Source organism: Salmo salar, chromosome ssa13, assembly GCF_905237065.1.
Source record: "Salmo salar chromosome ssa13, Ssal_v3.1, whole genome shotgun sequence".
Taxonomy (NCBI): Eukaryota; Metazoa; Chordata; class Actinopteri; order Salmoniformes; family Salmonidae; genus Salmo; species Salmo salar.
The window spans coordinates 106,529,555-106,555,855 of record NC_059454.1 but is presented as its reverse complement, the minus strand read 5'-3'; the positions used below and the strand labels follow the sequence as shown (position 1 = coordinate 106,555,855).

The window sequence follows — 26,301 nt, the reverse complement described above, 5'->3', positions numbered from 1 at the left end:
CTGGTGCGCATGTGTGGAGAGGAACGCCCTTCAGCAGGCTACGCCGCCCGTATCTTTAAAAAGTCCAACTCTGTCGAGACATACGTGCTTTAGTTCATTTAACACCATGAAAGGTCTCTTTCATTTATCCTGACACACATACTGTGAAACGCGAACACAGCATCCCACGCCACGGCCATTCCGTCATTGTGTATTGATTACTTTATCGACTTTCCAAGTCGCGCACGTCAGGGGGGAATTTATTAATAAGAAACAACAGCTTCCGTATGACTTCATCTGAATAAATGTGACACCTGACCCGACGTTACCCCAAAACTATTCTCATGACCTCCCGATGAAGAAGGGAATATAGATGAAGATGGGTATTTATCGCCACAGTAAGATGTTTCCTCGGGTCATTGCTGTCTTATTAAGGTCAGTCAGAGACATGTATGATATCTTCAGATGACGACAAATGCTGGTTAGGTTATCACAGTTCACACACATTGCACCAGATTTCTGATTTAGACGTAGTAGGCCCGAGGCTATGTTGACACTAATCTACATTCCTTCGTTACTGTGTCGAAATGGAAGTCGTCAATCAGCTACAGTATATACCAATTGCCTCGCGTCTAATACTAAGATGTAGATAACCAATCAATCTGACAAAAATAAAAACAATTTTACTATTATAATTCTATTATTCTTGGGTAGATGACCAACACAGACAGGGCTTGATACACCTCTCAGTGGCTCAGATAGCCTCTGTCTGCTTGTCAGTGTTACTGTGTTGATGCAATGAATCATCATGAAGATGCTACAAATGGAAGGCTGTGGATTATGCACCGTGGCGATAAATACTCATCTTCATCCACTGTTAATGAACACTGTTAGAGGGCCTCTACACTCCTGGCTCCTGTACACACAGGATGAAGTCATGAGGTCCTTATGAAGTCAAGAATTGTTCCTCACTGTGAGGTGGTAGATCTGAAGTCAGAGCTTACGTACATACACACACTGGTTCTTAAGTGCCGACTTAGTTGTGACCCAAACTGCAAAAACAACGATGGGCTTTCTATTAATGCTTCTATCACACATAGGCCTGTGTCTGAACAACAAGTAGCGCAAGCCATTGGTGCCGCAATCAACTTTGGAGTTTCAAGTTTTATGGTATACACTGTTCAAACAAATGCTTACTTGCAAGTTCCTTCTAGACAAATCAAATCAAATGTTATCTGTCACATGCGACGAATACAACTGGTGTAGACTTTACCGTGAAAATGCTTGCTTACAAGCCCTTAACCAACAATGCAGAGTTTGAAAATTAAAAATTAAAAAGTAACACAAGAAGAATAAAATAAAATACACAAGAATGGAGCTATATACAGGAAGTACCAGATCAATGTGGAGCTATATACAGGAAGTACCAGATCAATGTGGAGCTATATACAGGAAGTACCAGATCAATGTGGAGCTATATACAGGGCGTACCAGTACCAGATCAATGTGGAGCTATATACAGGGAGTACCAGTACCAGACCAATGTACAGAGGTATTTGAGGTAGATATGTACATAAAAGCAGGGTAAAGTGACTAGGCATCAAGATAGATAATAATGAGGTAGATATGTACATGAAGGCAGGGTAAAGTGACTAGACATCAGGGTAGATAATAATAAGGTATTTGAGGTAGGTATGTACATGAAGGCAGGGTAAAGTGACTAGACATCAGGATAGCTAATAATAAGGTATTTGAGGTAGATATGTACATGAAGGCAGGGTAAAGTGACTAGACATCAGGATAGCTAATAATAAGGTATTTGAGGTAGGTATGTACATGAAGGCAGGGTAAAGTGACTAGACATCAGGGTAGATAATAATAAGGTATTTGAGGTTGATATGTACATGAAGGCAGGGTAAAGTGACTAGACATCAGGGTAGATAATAATAAGGTATTTGAGGTTGATATGTACATGAAGGCAGGGTAAAGTGACTAGGCATCAGGATAGATAATAATAAGATATTTGAGGTAGATATGTACATGAAGGCAGGGTAAAGTGACTAGGCATCAGGATAGATAATAATAAGATATTTGAGGTAGATATGTACATGAAGGCAGGGTAAAGTGACTAGGCATCAGGATAGATAATAATAAGATATTTGAGGTAGATATACATGAAGGCAGGGTAAAGTGACTAGGCATCAGGATAGATAATAATAAGATATTTGAGGTAGATATACATGAAGGCAGGGTAAAGTGACTAGGCATCAGGATAGATAATAATAAGGTATTTGAGGTAGATATGTACATGGTGGCTTGAGTCTTTGGCAATTTTTCGGGCCTTAATCTGACACCGCCTGATGTAGAGGTCCTGGATTGCAGGGAGCTCGGCCCCAGTGGATGTACTGGGATGTCTGCATCACCCTCTGTAGCGCTTTGTGGTCAAGGGTGGTGCCTTTGCCATACCAGGCGGTGAAGCAGCCAGTCAAGATGCTCTTGATGATACAGCTGTAGAACCTTTTGAGGATCTGAAAGCCCATGCCAAATCCTTTCAGCCTCCTGAGGGGGAAGAGGTGCTGCTGTGCTCTTTTCACAACTGTGCGAGTGTGGGTGGACCATGTTATGTCCTTAGTGATGTGGATGCTAAGGAACTTGAACCCGCTCCACAACAGACCATCAACAATACAGCAATGCAACAAGGCAACAACAATACAACAACAATAACAGAATGACCAATGTCAAAGTCCGTAATATAAATATGTATATACTGTATATAAATGGTGTGTATATATGTGGATGTGCCGTGGCGGAGATCTTTGTGGGCTATACTTGGCCTTGTCCCGGGATGGTATGTTGGTGGTTGGAGATATCCCTCCAGTGGTGTGGGGGCTGTGCTTTGGCAAAGTGGGTGGGGTTATATCCTACCTGTTTGGCCCTGTCCGGGGGTTTCATCGGATGGGGCCACAGTGTCTCCTGACCCCTCCTGTCTCAGCCTTCAGTATTTATGCTGCAGTAGTTTATGTGTCGGGGGGCTAGGGTCAGTCTGTCACATCTGGAGTATTTCTCTTGTCTTTTCCGGTGTCCTGTGTGAATTTAAATATGCTCTCTCTAATTCTCTCTTTCTTTCTTTCTCTCTCTCGGAGGACCTGAGCCCTAGGACCATGCCTCAGGACTACCTGGCTTGATGACTCCTTGCTATCCCCAGTTCACCTGGCCGTGCTGCTGCTCCAGTTCCAACTGTTCTGCCTGCAGCTATGGAACCCTGACCTGTTCACCGGACGTGCTACCTGTCCCAGACCTGCTGTCACAGACCTGCTGGAACCCTGACCTGTTTACCGGACGTGCTACCTGTCCCAGACCTGCTGTTTTCAACTCTCTAGAGACAGCAGGAGCGGTAGAGATACTCTCAAAGATCGGCTATGAAAAAGCCAACTGACACTTACTCTTGTGTTACTGACTTGTTGCACCCTCGACAACTACTATGATTATTATTATTTGACCATGCTGGTCATTTATGAACATTTGAACATCTTGGCCATGTGCTGTTATAATCTCCACCTGGCACAGCCAGAAGAGGACTGGCCACCCCTCATAGCCTGGTTCCTCTCTAGGTTTCTTCCTAGGGTTTTTTTTGGCCTTTCTAGGGAGTTTTTCCTAGCCACCGTGCTTCTACACCTGCATCGCTTGCTGTTTGGGGTTTTAGGCTGGGTTTAAGTAAGTAAGTCACAGTTCCATGGGTGTTTTCGTAACTCTTCAACAATGCATTAGATCAAGTGGGGGATATAAGCTACTGCCTTCCACAAGAGGATGGGGAAATTAAAAGTCTATTTGAAATAAACTATTTTAGATCTTGGATCATGATATTTTCAGCTGGGGTTGAGGGGGCAAATTGAAAGAAGTATGGGGTTTTAATCGTATTATATCTGTAAAGGTCCAGTGTACGGGAAAATGAGAAGAATGTTTTTAAAGTTAACGGAGCCATTTATTATTGTGTCTGAACTACAGCTGGGTTGAATTAGCGAGGAGCGAAAAGTCATATTAGATTCTTTTCATGTCCAGGGCTAGATGAAAGACTTGTCTTAGAGAAGAAAATACACATCTTATATAAGAATTGCGCCGTACCGACACACTATTTAAACAATGGACAGATGGAAGGTTTATAATATGCATCTCTCTGCCAAAATTGTAATATTGAAGAAATTGACAACTTCTCGGGTTCCGTTTGTACATCTGCATTCTGTCACCGCGTGTCTTCATGATATCACTATGCAACAATTATGTAGATAGACAAACATATTCCTGTTTATGTTTTACAAATCTTCATATAAAAAAAATACATCAAATACTGTTGCTGTATTGAATACTTTTCTATAAAATAGGGGTTTTCCTTAAACATGCTATGAATTATTACAAAGCTACTACCATGTTATTATCACATTTGAATGCTTCGCTTGTGAAAATATATATATATATTAACTGTGTCCTCCGCTCAATGATGGCCACATGGTGACGGTGTTGAGTTACGTACAATACCAAGCCAGGATTTAGCCAGGGTCTGGGAATGCTGAACGCAGACTGAAAGGAAGTTCTATTGAATTACACATGCCAACATACATTTCGTACTGTTAGTATCAATCCATTGGTATTCCCAATAAATGCCATCTCTGGCTGGTTCAGGAATGAAGGAATTCATCAGCATTTTATGTTTTAGTATTATATTGACTCTACCTGCTTTACGAATCGTGATGGCATTTACTGCACATATATGCATTTCTGACATTCCTATTCATTTATTCGCAATGTTTATGTGATCCCAGAGCAGAGCAGGCCGTCTCCAGTACAGTATGTGAGGTAATCTGGCCGCCCTGCTGACCGACCGGACCAATCAGTCTCCAGTACGGTATGTGAGGTAATCTGGCCGCCCTGCCGACCGACCGGACCAATCAGGCTCCAGTACGGTATGTGAGGTAATCTGGCCACCCGGACCAATCAGTCTCCAGTACGGTATGTGAGGTAATCTGGCCACCCGGCCGACCGGACCAATCAGTCTCCAGTACGGTATGTGAGGTAATCTGTCCGACCGGACCAATCAGACTCCAGTACAGTATGTGAGGTAATCTGGCCACCCGGCCGCCCGGACCAATCAGTCTCCAGTACGGTATGTGAGGTAATCTGGCCGCCCTGACCAATCAAGCTCCAGTACGGTATGTGAGGTAATGTGTCCGACCGGACCAATCAGGTTCCAGTACGGTATGTGAGGTAATCTGGCCGCCCTGACCAATCAAGCTCCAGTACGGTATGTGAGGTGATCTGGCCAACCGGACCAATCAGGCTCCAGTACGGTATGTGAGGTAATCTGGCCGCCCAGACCAATCAGGCTCCAGTACGGTATGTGAGGTAATCTGGCCGCCCAGACCAATCAGGCTCCAGTACAGTTTGTGAGGTAATCTGGCCGCACGGACCAATCAGGCTCCAGTATAGCCACCTCAGCTGCCTTCCATTAGCCTTCTTCTCTATGCAGCTGCAGGTATCAGGGACTGCTAGGACATTTACCTTGTTGGTGGTCAAAAGTATTGTCAGTACTGAAAATGTGCCAATAGAATGGAGTCTATCACTCTGTTGATCCCCTGTAGTGTCTTCTTTACGTCTTTCAGTGAGCCTTGTGACATCAATGTCTCAACACCAACATAGTGGCAGATTACTTTGTAGTTTAGACAGTGCTCCAAGATACTGATATGGTTACATTTTGTTCTTTGAATCTAACAGATACACTAGTCTGTGTCCTACAAACAAGAAAATGTTTCCGAATACAAAACACATTTTATTCTATAATGTTGTACTTTTTGTGAGAGAGAGAGAGAGAGAGAGAGAGAGAGAGAAGGAGAGAGAAGGAGAGAGAAAGAGAGAGAGCGAAAGAAAGAAAGAAAGAAAGAAAGAAAGAAAGAAAGAAAGAAAGAAAGAAAGAGAGAAAGAGAGAGAGAGAGCGAAAGAAAAAGAGAGAGAGAGAAAGAAAGAGAGAGAGAGAGAAAGAGAGAGAGCGAAAGAAAGAAAGAGAGAGAGGGACTCCCAGGCTGTCTCTGGTGTTAGGTTGTTCTCAGAATCACACATGTACCACTTTTAAACTGTACTTGTTGCTAAAACTGGCTATTTATAGCATTACATTAAAGGTAAGATATTAACATGGAATGGAATATGGAACCAATGGAATTGTTTTAGTGATTCTATTTCTGTGTTCTGGATTCCCTTCCTTACTTTCCAAAAGGACCTTTTATAGACTGTCCCCACTGAAGGTCAGTGGTAGCCATAGCGACATCACAGAGGAGGAGGAGTGGTATGTTTTATTAATAGTATGAGAGAGTCGCAGGCAAACAGGCTCCACCGAGGTACACAAAGAGATAGGTTACTCTTAACAATGACAGACAGACACTAACCTACGTGAATGGAATTATACCAGAGTGGTCTGTCATAGAGATATAGCTATTTGTTTTAACTTCTATTAAATTGGGTCTGTTATTTTGTAATGTCAATTTAACTTTCATCTCCAACACTAGATACAAGAGATTGGATATCCTTCTCACCTTGTGCCAGATACAAGCCCCTTATGAAAACTGAGAAGGGGTCAGCATGGTGAGAGGGGTCACATGGTCACATGCCTAATGCTTTAAGATGAAGGCCACTGTCCTGTCAATCAGCCCATGTAGGAAACAGAGACACGATGTGTTGAACGTCAGGGTCGTGTTCATTACTAAATGGAAAAACATTGACTGAAACAGGGAGGGAAACACTCATTTTAGTTTTTAGTTTTAAAAAGTTTTGCTACAGTGCCCCCTATTGAACACAACCAGGGTTTCACTGTATCCTCATGTGACAGTCACATGCTGTAGTCCACCTGTCAAATAGAAGCCAGTCAGTTACTCAGCGTTAAGACCTCTGCCTTAGCAATGAGTGAGCACTGATCCCAGTGCAACTTACCTCTGTGTGAAGTCCTGTAAACAAGGGATTACTCTGACCCTTGAGGGGGAAATTATAGCATACACACTTTTCATTTTCACATTAACACTAAAGATTGGAATTTCTTTCCTGCAAATTATTAATAAGTACGTACTGTACTTCGCAGTGTCTTGTAATGGAATTTTTGATTTGACAATTCAAAACAAATAAAATGTTACATCAGGCAAAATATACCAGAATTGTGGATGGTACATACACAAAACATTCAAGAGATTTGTTTCCATTGTGGTCCTCTATAAAGCTGCAGGGAAAAATCAAGTGCAAACTGATTCATTTGATAATTAGGCAATCATTTTCAGTGTGTGATCCCAATGGAAATTAGGCCCACAACCTCTTCTCACCGATGAGACAGCAATATCTGGGCCCTCAAGGAACTACAATGGAAACTGGAAACCACATATCCTGAGGTCGCATTTATTGTAGCTGGGGATTTTAATAAATGAAATCTGAGGAAAACGCAACCGACGTTCTATCAACACATTCATTGCCTGTAGCTTCAAAAACTCTCGACCGTTGTTACTCTCCCTTCCGGGATGCCAACAAGGCCCTCCCTCAGCCCTCTCTTTGGCAAATCAGATCACGACTCCATTCTGCTGCTCCCTTCCTATGGCTGGAGTGTTTACAGACATATTCAATCTCTCCCTATCCCAGTCTGCTGTCTCCACTTGCTTCAAGATGTCCACCATTGTTCCTGTATCCAGGAAAGCAAAGGTAACTGAACTAAATGACTATCGCCTCGTAGCACTCACTTCTGTCATCATGAAGTGCTTTGAGAGGCTAGTTAAGGATCATATCACTTCTACCTTACCCGTGCTCAGCCCCCACCTGTACTCCCTGTTCACCCATGACTGCATGGCCACGCACGGCTCCAACTTTGCAGACGACACAACAGTAGTAGGCCTGATTACGAGACAATCTACAGGGAGGAGGTGAACTTAGTCACTGTCACTAGCTGGCAACCGCTCGGTTACTCAACCCTGCACCATAGAAGCTGCTGCCCTATGTACATAGACATGGAATCACTGGTCACTTTAATAATGTTTACATACTGTTTTACTCATTTTATATTCTAGCCATGTTCATCCTATTCAACTATTGCTTTATCTATACTATTCTATCCTACGTATTCTACAGATACACTAAATATTCTATCCACATACTGACCATGTCTATACATCCCATCATCGTCAAAAGATTGGACACTTCTACTCATTCAAGGGTTTGTCCTTATTTTTACTATTTTCTAGATTGTATAATGATAGTGAAGACATCAAAACTATGAAATAACATGTGGAATCATGTAGCAACCAGAAAACCAGCCCATCTGTAAATAGCCCACCCAACTACCTCATCCCCATATTATTTTTTTGCTCCTTCGCATCCCAGTATCTCTACTTGCACAATCATCTTCTGCACATCTATCACTCCAGTGTTTAATTGCTAAATTGTAATTATTTTGCCACTATGGCCTATTTATTGCCTTACCTCCCTAATCTTACTACATTTGTCCACACTGTATATCGATTTTTCTATTGTGTTATTGACTGTATGTTTGTTTATCCCATGTGTAACACTGTGTTGTTTGTGTCGCACTGCTTTGCTTTATCTTGGCCAGGTCGCAGTTGTAAATGAGAACTTGTTCTCAACTGGCCTACCTGGTTAATAAAAAATAAAGAAATGAATAAAAAATATTAAAAATATATATAAGATTCTTCAAAGTAGCCATCAAGGCAAAGGATGGCTACTTTGAAGAAACTAAACAATAAAATATATTTCGATTTGTTTAACACTTTTTTGGTTACTACATGATTCCATATGTGTTATTTCATAGTTTTGATGTCATCACTATTATTCTACAATGTAGAAAATAGTGAAAACCCATTGAATGAGTAGGTGTGTCCAAACTTTTGACTGGTACTGTGTGTATATGTTATTTATTAATGTGACCAGTGATTTCATGTCTATGTACATAGGGCAGCAACTTCTATGGTGCAGGGTTGAGTAACCGAGCGGTTGCCAGCTATATATATATATATACATACATACATATACATATATATATATACACACACACATATACATACACAGTCGGAATATATATATATATATATATATATATATATATATATATATATACACACACACATACATACAGTCAGAACTTGACATACACCTTAGCCAAATACATTTAAATTCAGTTTTTCACAATTCCTGACATTTAATCCTAGTAAAAATTCCCTGTTTTAGGTCAGTTAGGATCAACACTTTATTTTCAGAACGTGAAATGTCAGAATAATAGCAGAGAGAATGATTTATTTCAGCTTTTATTTATTTCATCACATTCCCAGTGGGTCAGAAGTTAACCTACACTCAATTCGTATTTGGTAGCATTGCCCTTAAATTGTTTAACTTGGGTCAAATGTTTTGGGTAGCCTTCCACAAGCTTCCCACAATAAATTGGGTGAATTTTGGCCCATTCCTCCTGACAGAGCTGGTGTAACTGAGTCAGGTTTGTAGGCCTCCTTGCTCGCACACGCTTTTTCAGTTCTGCCCACAAATTTTCTATAGGGTTGAAGTCAGGGCTTTGTGATGGCTACTCCAATACCTTGACTTTGTTGTCCTTAAGCCATTTTGCCCCAAGCATACCTTGGAAGTATGCTTGGGGTCATTGTCCATTTGGAAGACCCATTTGCGACCAAGCTTAAACTTTCTGACTGATGTCTTGAGATGTTGCGTCAATATATCCACATAATTTTCCATCCTCATGATTCCATCTATTTTGTTAAGTGCAACAGTCCCTCCTGCAGCAATGCACCCCCACAACATGATGCTGCCACCCCAGTGCTTCACGGTTGGGATGGTGTTCTTCGGCTTGCAAGCCTCCCCCTTTTTCCTCCAAACATAACAATGGTCATTATGGCCAAACAGTTCTATTTTTGTTTCATCAGATCAGAGGACATTTCTCCAAAAAGTACGATCTTTGTCCCCATGTGCAGTTGCAAACCATAATCTGGCTTTTTTATGGCGGTTTTGGAGCAGTGGCTTCTTCCTTGCTGAGCGGCCTTTCAGGTTATGTCGATATAGGACTTGTTTTACTGTGGATATAGATACTTTTGTACCGGTTTCCTCCAGCATCTTCACAAGGTCCTTTGCTGTTGTTCTGGGATTGATTTTCACTTTTCGCACCAAAGTACGTTCATCTCTAAGAGACAGAACTCATCTCCTTCCTGAGCAGTATGACGGCTGCGTGGTCCCATGGTGATTTTACTTGCGTATTATTGTTTGTACAGATGAACATGGTACCTTCAGGCGTTTGGAAATTGCTCCCAAGGATAAACCAGACTTGTGGAGGTCTACCATTTTTTTCTGAGGTCTTGGCTGATTTCTTATGATTTTCCCATGATGTCAAGCAAAGAGTCACTGAGTTTGAAGGTAGGCCTTGAAATAAATCCACAGGTAGACCTCCAATTGACTCAAATGATGTCAATTAGCCTATCAGAAACTTCTAAAGCCATGACATCATTTTCTGGAATTTTCCAACCTGTCTAAAGGCAGTCAACTTAGTGTATGTAAACTTCTGACCCACTGGAATTGTGATACAGTGAATTATAAGTGAAATAATCTGACCGTAAACAATTGCTGGAAAAATGACTTCTGTCATGCACAAAGTAGATGTCCTAACCGACTTGCCAAAACTATAGTTTGTTAAAGAAATTTGTGGAGTGGTTGAAAAATGAGTTCTAATGACTCCAACATAAGTGTATGTAAACTTCTGACTTCAACTGTATATATACATACACACACACACATATATATTGTTTTATACTCCAGACTTTTAAATTGCTCGTCCTAATATTTATATATTTCTTAATTCCATTCTTTTACTTTACTATATATTTTTTAAAGTTAGATGCAATTTATTGCCTCCCATTTAACAGACAAAGTACAAAATACAAAATCTACACTCAAGATGGTACAACCACATGGGCAACTTCATAGTCATAGGGAATGGACTGCATTGTGATGTCATAGTCATAGGGAATGGACTGCATTGTGATGTCATAGTCATAGGGAATGGACTGTATTGTGATGTCATCGTCATAGGGAATGGACTGCATTGTGATGTCATAGTCATAGGGAATGGACTGCATTGTGATGTCATAGTCATAGGGAATGGACTGCATTGTGATGTCAGTCAAAGGGAATGGACTGCATTATGATGTCATAGTCATAGGGAATGGACTGCATTGTGATGTCATAGTCATACACCGGGCCAGCTGGTATCACAGGTCTTGCCCCTGCACACCAACCTGAGGCACACTTGCTGCAGCCGGAGGGACAGCAGTCGCAGCAACTTGCTTTCTGACAACTGGTGCATGCGCAGTTGGAGCACTTGCAGGATCCACCATAGTTGCAAAATCCAGTTTTGCAGCATTCACAAGGATCCATTTTCCAGTTCTTGATCTCCCTTTATCCGAATGGACCGCAGTAGTTCAGCTGGGTTTCAGTGGTGCATTGTCAGCTTTCATTCTAGATCTGTGTGTATTGTTGTGTATTGTTAGATATTACTGCACTGTTGGAGCTAGGAACACAAGCATTTCGCTACACCCACAATAACATCTGCTAAATATGTGTATGCGACCAATAAAATTAGATTTGAATAAAATTTGATTTAAAATAGGCCAATGGGCACTAGGTCACTGAACTTTTAATTTGAAAGTCACTGAAAACCTTTTGATCACGCCAGCTGTGGCAGTAGCTCTGCTTGACCACTGGACTATGGACAGACTTATCTCATAGTGCAATGACCGCTGATCCCTCAGTCCCTCTCCGTCCCGGTCATGGGTGAGGGTTATTAGCTCTCCGTCCCGGTCATGGGGGGAGGGTTATTACCTCTCCGTCCCGGTCATGGGGGAGGGTTATTAGCTCTCCGTCCCGGTCATGGGGGAGGGTTATTAGCTCTCCGTCCCGGTCATGGGGGAGGGTTATTACCTCTCCGTCCCGGTCATGGGGGAGGGTTATTACCTCTCCGTCCCGGTCATGGGGGAGGGTTATTAGCTCTCCGTCCCGGTCATGGGGGAGGGTTATTAGCTCTCTGTCCCGGTCATGGGGGAGGGTTATTAGCTCTCGTCCCGGTCATGGGGGAGGGTTATTAGCTCTCCGTCCCGGTCATGGGGGAGGGTTATTAGCTCTCCGTCCCGGTCATGGGGGAGAGTTATTAGCTCTCCGTCCCGGTCATGGGGGAGGGTTATTACCTCTCCGTCCCGGTCATGGGGGGAGGGTTATTAGCTCTCCGTCCCGGTCATGGGGGGAGGGTTATTAGCTCTCTGTCCCGGTCATGGGGGAGGGTTATTAGCTCCCGGTCATGGGGGAGGGTTATTACCTCTCCGTCCCGGTCATGGGGGGAGGGTTATTACCTCTCTGTCCCGGTCATGGGGGGAGGGTTATTAGCTCTCCGTCCCGGTCATGGGGGAGGGTTATTATCTCTCTGTCCCGGTCATGGGGGAGGGTTATTAGCTCCCGGTCATGGGGGAGGGTTATTACCTCTCCGTCCCGGTCATGGGGGGAGGGTTATTAGCTCTCTGTCCCGGTCATGGGGGGAGGGTTATTAGCTCTCTGTCCCGGTCATGGGGGGAGGGTTATTAGCTCTCCGTCCCGGTCATGGGGGAGGGTTATTAGCTCTCCGTCCCGGTCATGGGGGGAGGGTTATTACCTCTGTCCCGGTCATGGGGGAGGGTTATTAGCTCCAGCTATAGATGCTATTTCCATCCCTTTATGTTCTACAAGGTCTAGGCCTTGTCTTCTTGGAGCCGAGGGTACAGTAGTAGCAGTGGAGAAGAGGTTATGTTCGTACTGACAACTTTCCACATTCAGGCTGCAAAGGCATCGATTTCCACCTTAATTCGATTTAATGGTGAGAAGGCAGGAAAGATATGGAAAATATGTATACTTTTTATGAAATGCCATTTTCCACCACCATGCTATGGTGGCTAATGCTAATTCCTGACTGCATACAGCATTCAGACCAAGGGTAAACAGACTGCTGCAACGTGATTGGCTGAACGTGATACTAACATCCAAGACTAGCATTTAGCCACTCTAGCACGGTGTTAAATCGAGTTGAGGAAAATCGACACCTTTACAGCCTGAATCAATAATGCTTTATGTACAAACCGGTCCACAGGGGATACGAGTGTATAGCCAGCTGCATACATTCCCTTTGGACGTTAAGATGATACAACTCAAGCTGGCCTTTGGGTTATGAGAGAAGGGGGATACCTAGTCAGTTTTATAACTGAATGCATTCAACTGAAAGTCTTAAGCATTAACCCAACTCTGGGTTAATGCATAAAATCGTAAAATCGACATCCACGTCCCGGGGGAACACTGGGTTAACTGCCATGCTCAGGGGCAGAACGACAGATTTTTACCTTGTCAGCTCGGGGATTCAATCTTGCAACCTTTCGGTTACTAGGCCAACGCTCTAACCACTAGGCTAGAGTGGTGTAAAGCTCGCCGCCATTGGACTCTGTACTGAAAACGTGTTCTCTGGCGTGATGAATCGCGCTTCACCATCTGGCAGTCAGACGGAAAATGTGGGTTTGTCGGATGCCAAATCGAACACTACCTGCCCCAATGCACCAACTAAAGTTTAGAGGAAGAGGAAGAATGGTCTGGGGCTGTTTTTCATGTTTTGGGCTAGGCCTCTTAGTTCCAGTGAAGGGAAATCCTAATGCGTCAGCATTCGACATTCTAGACAATTCTGTGCTTCGAACTTCGTGACAACAGTTTGGGGGAAGGCCCTTTCCTGTTTCAGCATGACATTGCCCTCGTGCACAAAGCAAAGTCCATACAGAAATGGTTTGTCGAGATCGGCGTGGAAGAACTTGACTGGCCTGCCCTGACCGCAACCCCATCAAACACCTTTGGGATGATTTGGCACAGACTGAGCCAGGCCTAAATCGGCCAACATCAGTGCCCGATCTCACTAATGTGCTCGTATGGAAACAAGTCACAGCAATGTTCCAACATCTAGTGGAAAGCCTTGCCAGCAAAGCAGGGGGGGGAGCGCGCAACACCATGTCAATGCTCAGGATTTTGAAAAGAGACAGTCGACAAGGTGTTCACCTATATAAAACACAGTATATAATTAGGCAATACAGCCCAAGGGGGATGTGGTATGTTGGCCAATACATCTTAACCTCCACCTCACCAATCCTAATTGCTACTATGAACTTATCAAAGTATTTTTGCATCATACTCTAGGTATATAGTCTGATATACAAAGCTGAAAAGCCCCTTCAGCCAATAACATCCAGGACCCAAACCACCTAGTTTATAATGGCCTCATACCAAATCCATTGTAACAGGCTTTCAGATGAGCCTGGAAATACTTTGGGATGCCTACACTAAGAATGAGAGTCAAGGAAGTACTGCATTCCAGGAAAATATGTTTATTGGGTAATAGGACAGAACACTACTTAAGCTAAATATTCAATAGTAGTACATTAACCACATTGCAATCATAAGACAGTATACTATTAAAAAGACTAACCAATACACCATCAATTGTGATAAAATAAAATCTAAGTAAACCAAACCAAAGTGAGTTAACATGTCAAAACATTTAATAACACTGATAAATGTATTATCAAAAAGGTTAAGGGACTTGGTGTGGATAATAGACAAATATAATTCAAGAAGCTAAGATCAGATGTAGAGATATGACATTTAAAATTCCAGCATCACAGTATTTGCATAATAACAATTCACTGACCTATATCGGTTGATGGTTACGAGTATTCTATTACTGGAAATATAAACAGCCCATTTCACAAATCACAAAGACAGTCTGAGTAACTGCAGTAAAACATGTAAAATACCTGGATAACAACACTTATTGCTGTGATTATTGCTATACTGCCACAGCACAAATAATGCTGGTATAGAAGCCCAAAGTAGTGCAGAGCTGCTCTATTGAAAGTACTGAATCATCATCCTCTGGACAATATCCAAGCACCATTCTATATTGACACTCATCCAACTCTACCTTCTCATTACATCATTCACTTAAGACGGGCAACTTGAGTAATAGTTGTGTTGCTATAATGCAGTACATAAAGGACCAGAGCCCTGATTAGATACTGGGGATTAACACCCCTTTAACCAAAGTGTACACACAATTGGTTCAGGTAAGGAATATGTTGGAAACTGCTTTTTAAAATGCAAAAAAAAAAAAAAAGTGAATTAGTGCACAGGATGAAGAGTAAGAAAAAAATTGGGGCGCAGCCAAGTCCTCTATGATCAACCCTTTGCGCCAGTCAGTCCTCTTCCGATGCGAGAGCCACACTGCCAACACCACTTAGAATAGATTAGTGGCATTCTAAGAAGTATACTAGTAAAGAGAACGACCATTAGCGCCATTCACTCCTCCCACTGGTTGCTCACTCAGAGGAAGCCCCACCACCTGTTGAGGTTCACCGCTCCACCTCCATGACCCGTTTCCAGGTGTCTATTCTCACTTTCCTCCCAGCGTTGGATTTCACCATTCTCCACCAGCACGAACTTCCACTCCACCAGTTTTTCTGCAGGAAGGGCGACCCAGCTGGCCCAGAACCCGTCCTGGCCCCTCTCCAGCGGAACAAAGCCCTTCCAGCTCCCCAGTTCCGGTTGGTTCCCCGTCACAGCCAGCTCCTGCCAGGGAGACAGGGTGTGATAGTGGATACAGAACCTCACCTGCACTGCATGGGGTTCGATAGGAAGCACAGCTGCCATTTTATTCTCCTGCAAGTCTCCAGCTAGTGATACAAGTGTGGTTTCAGTTTCTTTGACCTTTGATGTGGGTGTGTCAGTCATTGTTGAATCGTCTGCATTGTGGTGCGTTTCTGTGGGATGACGCTCCGCCTCGGCAGAGCAGTCGACGGACGAGTGGCTTATCCTCACCCAGGGAGTGTCAGCGTTACCCTCTGCATCCGTGACACTTACAGTCATCCATTCATTGTAGTCCATAGTGGCTTCCATGATGTTTATTTCAACTTCCTGACAACTGCCCTCTACCCGTGTGTCCATGCTCTTATTAACCCCCTCTCCCTTCCACTCGGAAACCACATTGGTGTCTGGCGCTTCCGTCGGCTCCCTGCTTAACCCTTCTATCGCGTTGTCATGAAGGACACAGTCTCTGTCGGGATCACTGCAGAGACTGTCTGGCTGTTGGTCAAACAGTTCCTGAGGGTTGCTCATCATCCTCTCTGTAGGGTCAATCCCTGTTGTATTCCAGCTTTGAGCCAGTTGTCGACCGTTTCCACGGTCATCAAGATCATCTCTTTTCGCCACCCATGCATTTGCCACGTCACAATATACGAAACCTGCTGAACGATCATCCACTTGCGGGAAGTGACTGTAGAGATCCTCAACCATCGCTTCCATGTCATCCTCCATGGTTCTAGTCTTCTCATAGACCACCTCCACACGGTCAGTCATCATGACAGCACCTGGGCATTTTACTTCCTGGATCTCAGTAACAGACAGTTGATCAGGTTCTTGTAGATCAGATTCAGTCAACATGTCAGGGAGAGTTTCATTGATTTCTTCTGGAGCTTCCTGAGGCTCGTTGGCAAAGGTAAGCGGATGGCTAGCCACAGACTCATCGGTGCGCTGACGTTGACAATCATTCCTCAGTTCAACTTCCTTCAAACCCTCCTCTTCTGGATTATACATGTCTGTAGCCTTACTCTGTCCAGATTGACTGTTTATGTCACTGAGGGAATGGTGACTGGTAGCCTGTTCCTCCTTATCCAGGGTATTGTCAGGCCGAGACCGTGTGTCATCCTGACACGAGCCTCCACAGACCTGACATAGGCCTTCATATTGATGACATAAGCCTCTGTGCTCTTCAGGTGGAGAGCAGAGATGAAACTCAGCATAAGGACCGTCGCTCTTCTTGGTCGTTCTTCTCTGTCTAATGGTTTGTAGATCCTGATGGGTTGTTGGGATAACCTCAATGGGTTCTACATCATCGATTGTTGGAATCCGTACCATGGGCTCCCTCTTCCATCCCTCTCCATCCCAGCTCTCCAGTGCCCCTGGAACCACCTCAGTCTCCTCTAGAATAGAAGCAGATGCAAAATGAGGGATCAGTCTACATCCTCACATTCAAAAAAAAAATAACCCATCAAATTAGGAAATACTATAATGACAGGAACCTACAGGACAGTATTAAAAATAGGTCAGCCATTTTGGTAAGGGAGTTGGTCAACCAGTGCTGTGATAAGATCACGTCGAACAACGAAGTGGAAGATTATGTGCACTGTGCAAGCTAACCAGTGAGGAATGATCATTTTTAAAATGATCATTCCAAACAAGGTAGTCAATCCAGTCATACACTGGTTGAAAATCAGTTGGCGATACTTAGACAAGTTGTAAATGCAACAAGTACTGATAATGTATCTATACTGAATAAACAATTTAAGATTTGAATGAGTTAGTTCATAAGGAAAATCAATTCAAATAAATGTATTAGGCCCTAATCTACAAAGTTCACATGCCTGGCAATACAGACATGCATGTTGGTCACAGATGCCTTTTAAAAAAATAAATAAAAGTAGGGGTGTGGATCAGAAAACAAGTCAGTATCTGGTGTAACCCGCATGCAGGGAGACATTTCCTTCAGAGTAGATCAGGCTGTTGAATGTTGTCCCACTCTTCAAAGGCTGTGTGAAGTTGCTGGATAGTAGCGGTAACTGGATCAAGTTTTACACGTCGATCCAGAGCATCCCAAACATGCTCAACAGGTGACATGTCTGGTGCGTATGCAGGCCATGAAGAACTAGGATATTGTTAGCTTCCAGGAATTGTGTACAGATCCTTGCGACATGGGGCTGTGCGTTATCATGCTGAAACATTACATTTACGTAATTTAGCAGACGCTCTTATCCAGAGCGACTTACAAATTGGTGCATTCACCTTATAATATCCAGTGGAACAATCACTTACAAGAGTGCATCAAAATCTTTTAAGGGGGGGGGGGGGGGGGTTTAGAAGGATAACTTTATCCTATCCCAGGTATTCCTTGAAGAGGTGGGGTTGAAGGCGGTGGAGGAATGACATGACAACGGGCCTCAGGATCTCATGGCATCTCTGCATTCAAATTGCATTTGAAAAAATTGAAGTGTTGGTTGTCCATAGCTTATGCCTGCCCATACCATAACCCCAGCATGGGGCACTTCAAAGTTGTCAAACCTCTCGCCCACACGACGCCGGTTGGACGTACTGCCAAATTCTCTAAAACGACATTGGAGGCTTATGGTAGAGAAATTAACTTGGAGTTCTAGCAACAGCTCTGGTGGACATTCCTGCAGTCAGCATGCCAACTGCACGCTCCCTCAAATCTTGAGACATGTGGCATTTCAGAGTGGCCTTTTGTCCCCAACACAAGGTGAACATGTGTAATGACTTCTTCATATGCCACACCTGTCAGCTGGATAGATTATCTTGGCAAAGGAGAAATGCTCACCAACATGGATGTAAACAAATATACGCAAAAATGAATTAACCTCTGTGCATACAGATAATCTTTTAAAAAAAGATTTATTTCAGCTCATGAAACACACTTTCCATTTCAGTGTACTAACTCAGCTTCCAAGAGACGTTTATGGTCTGAGAGATGGCCTCCAATATATTATATTGCTGAAAAGTGGTATAAAACCCACATAATTATAGTTGACATCATTTTAGGCTGACAATTAAACTTGATATATACACCTTTTGTTTTTTTAAACCACCTATCCAGGGGTCTTCAAAATCAAAGCCTGGAGGGCTACTACTGGTTTTCTATCCTAACTGGTGTCCCAGGTCTGAATTAGTTCCCCATTATAATGCTATTAAGAAAGCCAGCAATGAAACTGGCTACACAGGTCAGATTTGAATAGCCCTGACTACGCCTCTGCCATTCATCCCAATTAGACTGGTTTGGATTTCTCCCTGAACAAAATGGCTGCCCTTATCATACCATTCTGGGATTGAGGGTTTATGGCATCGCCCCTCTAGTAATTAAATATATTAGAGGTTCTATTCTCTAACAAGCTGCCTAACTCCATCTGGGCCTGGTTTCCCGATGGAACTTAAGTTTAAGTGATGCATGGTTCCTAAAACAGCCGAACTCGCATGAGTTTCCCAAAACACCACGTAGGGAGAACTTTAAGTGCATTGTTGGAGCATGCGCCAATATAGCTGCGACCTAAAATAGGATATATTCTAGTAGAAAGAAGAAATCCTAAACTCAGCCAAAAAAGAAACGTCCCTTTTTCTTGCAGACAATTCATAATTTTTTTAAATTAAAACTTCAGATCTTCATTGTAAAGGGTTTAAACACTGTTTTCCATGCTTGTTCAATGAACCATAAACAAATAAGTGAACATGCACCTGTGAAGACATAGGAGACTAAAGAGGCCTTTCTACTGACACTGAAAAACACCAAAAGAAAGATGCCCAGGGTCCCTGCTCATCTGCGTGAGCATGCCTTAGGCATGCTGCAAGGAGGCATGAGGACTGCAGATGTGGCCAGGGCAATGAATAGCAATGTCTGTACTGTGAGACGCCTAAGACAGCACTACAGTGAGACAGGACGGACAGCTGCATCGTCGCAGTGGCAGACCACGTGTAACACCTGTACAGGATCGGTACATCCAAACATCACACCTGCGGGACAGGTACAGGATGGTAACAACTGCCCGAGTTACACCAGGAAGGCACAATCCCTCCATCAGTGCTCAGAGTGTCCGCAATAGGCTGAGAGAGGCTGGACTTAGGGCTTGTAGGCCTGTTGTAAGGCAGGTCCTCACCAGACATCACCGGCAACAACGTCACCTATGGGCACAAACCCACCATTGCTGGACCAGACAGGACTGGCAAAAAAAGTGCTCTTCACTGAGGAGTCGTGGTTGTCGCAACAGGGTGATGGTCAGATTCGCGTTTATCGTCAAAGGAATGAGCGTTACACCGAGGCCTGTACTCTGGAGCGGGATCGATTTGGAGGTGGAGGGTCCGTCATGGTCTGGGGCAGTGTCACGTTGTCGGACTGAGCTTGTCATTGTAGGCAATTTCAACGCTGTGCGTCACAGGGAAGACATCCTCCTCCTGCATGTGGTACCCTTCCTGCAGGCTCATCCTGACATGACCCTCCAGCATGACAATGCCACACTGCACGTTCTGTATGTGATTTCCTGCAAGACAGGAATGTCAGTGTTCTGCCATGGAAAGCGAAGAGCCCGGATCTCAATCCCATTGAGCACATCTGGGACCTGTTGGATCGGAGAGTGAGGGCTAGGGCCATTCCCCCCAGAAATGTCCGGGAACTTGCAGGTGCCTTGGTGGAAGAGTGGGGGTAACATCTCACAGCAAGAACTGGCAAATCTGGTACAGTCCATGAGGAGATGCACTGCAGTACTTAATGCAGCTGGTGGCCACACCAGATACTGACTGTTACTTTTGACTTTAACCCCCCCCCCTTTCTTCAGGGACACATTATTCAATTTCTGTTAGTCACATGTCTGTGGAACTTGTTCAGTTTATGTCTCAGTTGTTGAATCTTGTTATGTTGACACATATTTACACATGTTAAGTTTCCTGAAAATGAAACAGTTGACAATGAGGATGTTTCTTCTTGCTGAGTTTAGTTGCATGTCATTCTGGTGGCTAAACAGAACCCTACATTATAGTTCCCACTGTCAACAAAGTAAAATGCAAGTTTATATATAATCTCTAGGAACACTACTAGTCAGTCGTTAGGTAAAACATGTCCGTCGCTGTCAAACGTTGGAATCCAATTCTGGTCCAAACCACAATCCTGCTGTGTTAAGAAGTTGAATGACATTAGGAAGTCTTTCCTGCAGTGCGTGGCCTACAACATAATCTAGCACCATTGACACAGCGAATGGGTAAATCCATTTGAATTCAAATCATTTTTAAGACAGCACCCCTTTTGACTGTTAACAAAAACCTTCCGTACATATTTGCCCATTTTAGAAGTGCTCAGGAAGGGACTTTGGACCTGAACGCTCAAACAGTCATGGGCTCAATGTTGACCTAACGTTTTGCATACTCCACCATACCATGAGTCACTGACCACTTCCACATATGGAAAGTTATTTCAACCAAAAGGAAACTAAAAAGTGGTCGAATTCATATGGATTTACCCAGGAATGCGGTGTGGTTCAGACAAAAGTTGTCAGACTTGTCCCTTTGCTTTCAAATAATCATTTAATATTTGACAACCGATAGTGTTTAGAGATTATAGACATGCATTTGACAGGAAAAACTATTTACAGTTTAGGCTGACAGTGATTCAGGGTCGTTTCATTTGCCAGCCACCAGAACGACCCGCAACTCAACGGATCATGTTGCCATTGTTGAAGACATGCCTCACGGTATGGTTGGGTATGCAGAGATAAAGGTGCTGAAAGGTGACCTAACGTTTTGGCATTCAGGTCCGATAAGTGCTCAGTGACTTTTACAATGGGCAAATATGTATGGCTGCTTTTGTTCAAAATCAAATAAAAAAATAAAAAGGGGTGCTGTCAAAATGTGAATGAATTCAAATCTTTTTATCCCCCAGTTGAATGATCAAATTGATTTCATTTGGACAATGTAGCCTATAATGTATTCTTCTTGGTTTTTAATTTGAAGCATATTTTTAATCCTTCGATTGTGTAACAATTGCAGACATTGGCAACTTTATTTGTAGTTAACTTCAGAACGAAGTTACCTGCAGTCAGAAACATCTTGATTCTATGTTTAGCCGAGATCCGTGTGTAAAGTGATGCAGAAATGAACTACTCAATTAGCTGTTCACAAGTGGTCCGAGGACGTCGGTAAATAAGCGTTTAAGTGCAAGTTTATTAACGATGGTTTGGGGAAACAGCTTGGAGATTTAACCTGTCAAGGTATAGGGGGAAGTATTTTCAATTTCGGATGAAAAGCGTGCCAAAAGTAAACTGCTTAATACTCAGGCCCAGAGTCAAATATGTGCATATTAGTAGATTTGGATAGAAAACACTGAAGTTTCTAAAACTGTTTGAATGATGTCTGAGTATAACAGAACTCATATTGCAGGCAAAAACCTGAGAAAAAAAAAACCAGGAAGTGGGAAATCTGATGCTTGTAGTCTTTTCAAGTCATTGCCTATCTAACAGTGACTTAGGGTTCATTTTGCACTTCCTAAGGCTTCCACTAGATGTCAGTCTTTAGAACCTTGTTTCAGGCTTTTGCAGTGAACAGAGCATGAACAAGAAGGCCGGGAAGTTGGTGACTCAGAAAATGACATGAGTTCATTGGCGCGCATTCACGTGATGAGGTAGCGGTGTTCCATAACGTTTTCCAAGACATTGGAATCGTCCGGTTGGAATATTATTGAAGTTATGTTAAAAAGGCCCTAAAGATTGATGCTATACAACGTTTGACATGTTTCAACGAACATGAATAAAAACTCTTGACTTTGTCGTGACATTTTCAGCACGCTTCCTACATTTGGAGTAGCTTACTGAACGCGCAAACGAGGTATTTGGACATAAATTATGGACTTTATCGAACAAAACACATTTGTGGACCACAGACTCCTGGGAATGCATTCTGATGAAGATCAAAGGTAAGTGAATATTTATAATATTATTAATCAACTTAGTGAATACCATTATTGTTTAATATCAGGGTTTCAGCATGAAACCCTTGTATATACACACACTAAACAAAAACAAAAAAACAATTTTAAGTGTTGTTCACATATGTGCAGGAAATAAAATCCCAGAATTTTCACATATGCACAAAAAGCAACTCAAATGTGCTTACATCCATGTTGGTGGGCATTTCTCCTTTGCCAAGATAAATCCATCTACCCGACAGGTGTGGCATAAAAAAAACCCACTGATTAAACAGAATTATCATTACACAGGTGCACCTTGTGCTGGGACAATAAAAAGCCACTAAAGTGTGCAGTTGTGTCACACCACAGCTCTCAAGTTGAGGGAACGTGCAATTGGCATGCTGACTGCAGGAATGTCAACCAGATCTGTCAGAGAATTTAATGTACATTTCCCCATCATAACCTGCCTCCAATGTTGGAGAATTTGGAATTAGGGCCAACCGGCCTCAACCACAGACCACGTGAAACAACCTCCACATCCAGCTTCTATGGGACCGCCTGAGATGACCAGACAGCTGATGAAACAAGTATTTATGTCTGAAATAAAGCCCTTGTGGGGGGACAACTCATTCTGAATGGCTGGGCCTGGCTCCATGGCTGGGCCTATGCCCTCCCAGGCTGACCCATGCCTGCACCTCTGCCAGTCATGTGAAAACCATAGATTAAGGCTTAATGAATTAGTTTATATAATTATTCCATATAAATTAACTCAGTAAAGTAAAAAGTGAGTTCATTTACTATGTCTTTGCTGCAAATGTTACCAAACTTGTGAAAACCGGAAACAATTGTTTATCTTCCACCTCTGAAGAATGAAGCAGGCTACTAATACAGTGTCAGGAACTGGGGTGTGGAAGACCGTCTTGGTGATTTCCATGTGGAGCGGAAAGACGGCAACAGGGCACCAGAGAGCTGTCAGTGTAGATGGCTAATGTTCTGTTGCAGTTGTATTTTTTTGTGGCACCCGCCAATACACTATAGGAATAGTTGGAAAGAGTAAGATGAATTTCCGGTAATACGGATAACTATTTTAAAAAGTTGGTATAGAGAGATGCGCTATACATTTTAATGGACATGGTACAACCTTTGGTAGGTAGGCTGCTGGCAGGCTTCGCCACAGCTAAGTTTATATTTTTGATTCTGATGGGGTACAAGACTTCACATTTTTTAATCCCAAAAAGGTATAGTTCACCCAGATAACACATTGGTTTTCTTACCCTATAAACGGTCAGGGTATGACATTACCGACTTAACGCTTTGGTTTAGTTTCCCGGACACCGTTTCCACATGCTAACACTGTAGCATTTGTAGAGAATTTTATTAGGACGACACATGCACACCTAACAATCCCATGTGGCACAAAACCCATTCAAGTTATATGACCATTAGCATTTTTCCCACATGTCCAGTCCAAATCATCCAAAATAATCTGAAATTGATTGAAGCTCAAAGTCACTTATAGATTTGTACATGATGCGAAAATACTAATAACCAACACGATATGAATGGGATTTGTGCCACAAATGCTAAAAGTGCCAGTGACACTGAACCAAAGCATGGATTGCTATCACATCGTGTCCATGGACTCCTTACAAGGTAGTCTAGTGGTTAGAGTGTAGAGGAAGCAGGTAGCCTAGTGGTTAGAGGGTTGGACTAGTAACTGAAAGGTTGCTGGATCGAATCCGAGCTGACAAGGTACAAAACTGTCCTTCTGCCCCTGAACAAGGCAGTTAACCCACTGTTACTAGGCCGTCATTTTAAATACGAACTTGTTCTTCACTGACTTGCCTAGTTAAGACTAAAAAGTAATCCAATGTAATTTGGGTGAACCATCCCTTTAGTTCAGTCTCATGCGCACTCAGTTCTAGGAGACCTGCGCACACGTGTGTTTGTAGGCATGGCTGTATTCTAGCATCATGGAGGGTCTTTCAAAAGAAGCTACCGCAAAACATAACGACCAAGATAATCTTACTACACGAATGGTTGCTTATTTGTCTTAATTCAAATCATAACCGATCAGTGAAAATGGGAAGATTAAATAAAATGCTGATTTACCTGTTGACTCGACACAAGAGAGGGGTGCTTCTTCGTTTGTAGTGTCCTTTCCAGTTTCATCTTCAACCTTTCTCCTCGGACCTTTCAGTCTCTGTATAGATCTGTATATGATCAGTGCAGCCCATACAGACATCATGGCAATAATAGCGAGAACCACTGCAATCATCCAATCACTCATACAATACAACGCAGTTAAATCCCCAGCACCGCTTTCAAACGCGACGGTTTTACTTTTCTTGGTGGTCATTTCTGCAGTTTAGGTCATCGATAGGAGAGAGCCAGGTAAAAGCAACGCGATCGGATATAAACACGCGAATACCAACAAGCGTGTGTGTTCTTCTCTACGCGTGTTCCAAATGACCTCTTATTGCGGCACACAAACACATCTCAGATCTGCAATCAGGTGAGCCTGCTGACAATTGGCTGATTCGAATCATGGGCTGCGTTTACACAGGCGGTCCAATACAGATATTTTTTTTTTTTTTTAGTTATTTGACTTTTGACCAATAAGATCAGCCCTGAAAAATATCTGACGTGAAAAGATCTAATGTGATTTGTCAAAAGACCAATTAGTGGATAAAAAAAATTAATATCAGAATTGGGTTCACTGTGTAAACGCAGCCTAGGGCAGGGTTTCCCAAACTGGGTCCTGGGCGTTGATCAAGGGAGGCAATCCAATCAAAAGATTGCACATTTCTTTCACTCAAGCGCCTCCTCAATTAGCCTATATGTTAAACCAAAATGATACAACATGGATCAAACAAACAACAATACAATTAATTGCAGACAGACACACCTTGAAAATAGTTAAATCAATATTTAAATGAGTGTGTGCTGCATTGGTCATGTTGTATGGAAATTGATGCCTCTTTTGTATTATAGTGGACTGGCTCACACTTAGGCCTAGGGCCCTAGGCTATGTAAAATTGCATTATTAGTATGTGGGTGGTATGGTCCTTGATCATGAATAATCCAGTATAATTGGGATCTTATTATTTGACATGGCCATTTATTTCAATACTCGCAATTGACAACTCGTTCCTTTCCAGCATGTCAGCATTACTCATACTGTCAATGAAATGTACGAATCTTCTGCCATCTAGTGCAATAAAGGGGTAGGTCCCACAATCTATGTATTTGGCCATAATATGCTACTGAACTGTAAAACAAATATATAAAAATGTATCAAGAATAAATCATTGACCAGAAACCAGTGTCCACATTCATACCTGAATACGTAAGTTGTTTAATATTGCGTCAGTATCATCATGTGATTAAAAGCCAATCGTTTTTCTGTTTACCGGTAGTTTTGTGTTTGATATCACTCTGGCATAATCCAAATGAATCTCGATGGGTCATTATTGACGTTTAGCGTCGGCAGGGACAGAGTCTGTAAAAAAATAAAAAAAATAACAGACTGTTGTTGTAATCGATATACTCTTCAAATTAGGACACGTTGTTATTACTCGTGAGTAAATTAGCTACTTTAAATCTAATCTTATTTTCCAGTCAATCGATGGTGGAGTCTGTGCATGCGTTGCAGTTGTACATCTCGTTCAGAAAAG

General features: G+C 42.7%; 1 protein-coding gene across 1 annotated transcript; it reads right to left on the bottom strand.

The window, feature by feature from the left end:
• Positions 1 to 14,428: 14,428 nt before the first annotated feature.
• On the bottom strand, positions 14,429 to 25,164 carry stbd1 (starch binding domain 1). The gene is made up of 2 exons (XM_014138938.2): positions 24,737 to 25,164; positions 14,429 to 17,093 (listed from the first exon to the last, which is right to left on the bottom strand). Exons 1-2 carry the CDS (start codon positions 24,981 to 24,983, stop codon positions 15,439 to 15,441), a joined length of 1,902 nt encoding a protein of 633 aa, XP_013994413.2. The 5' UTR covers positions 24,984 to 25,164; the 3' UTR covers positions 14,429 to 15,438.
• Between the last annotated feature and the right edge of the window lie 1,137 nt (positions 25,165 to 26,301).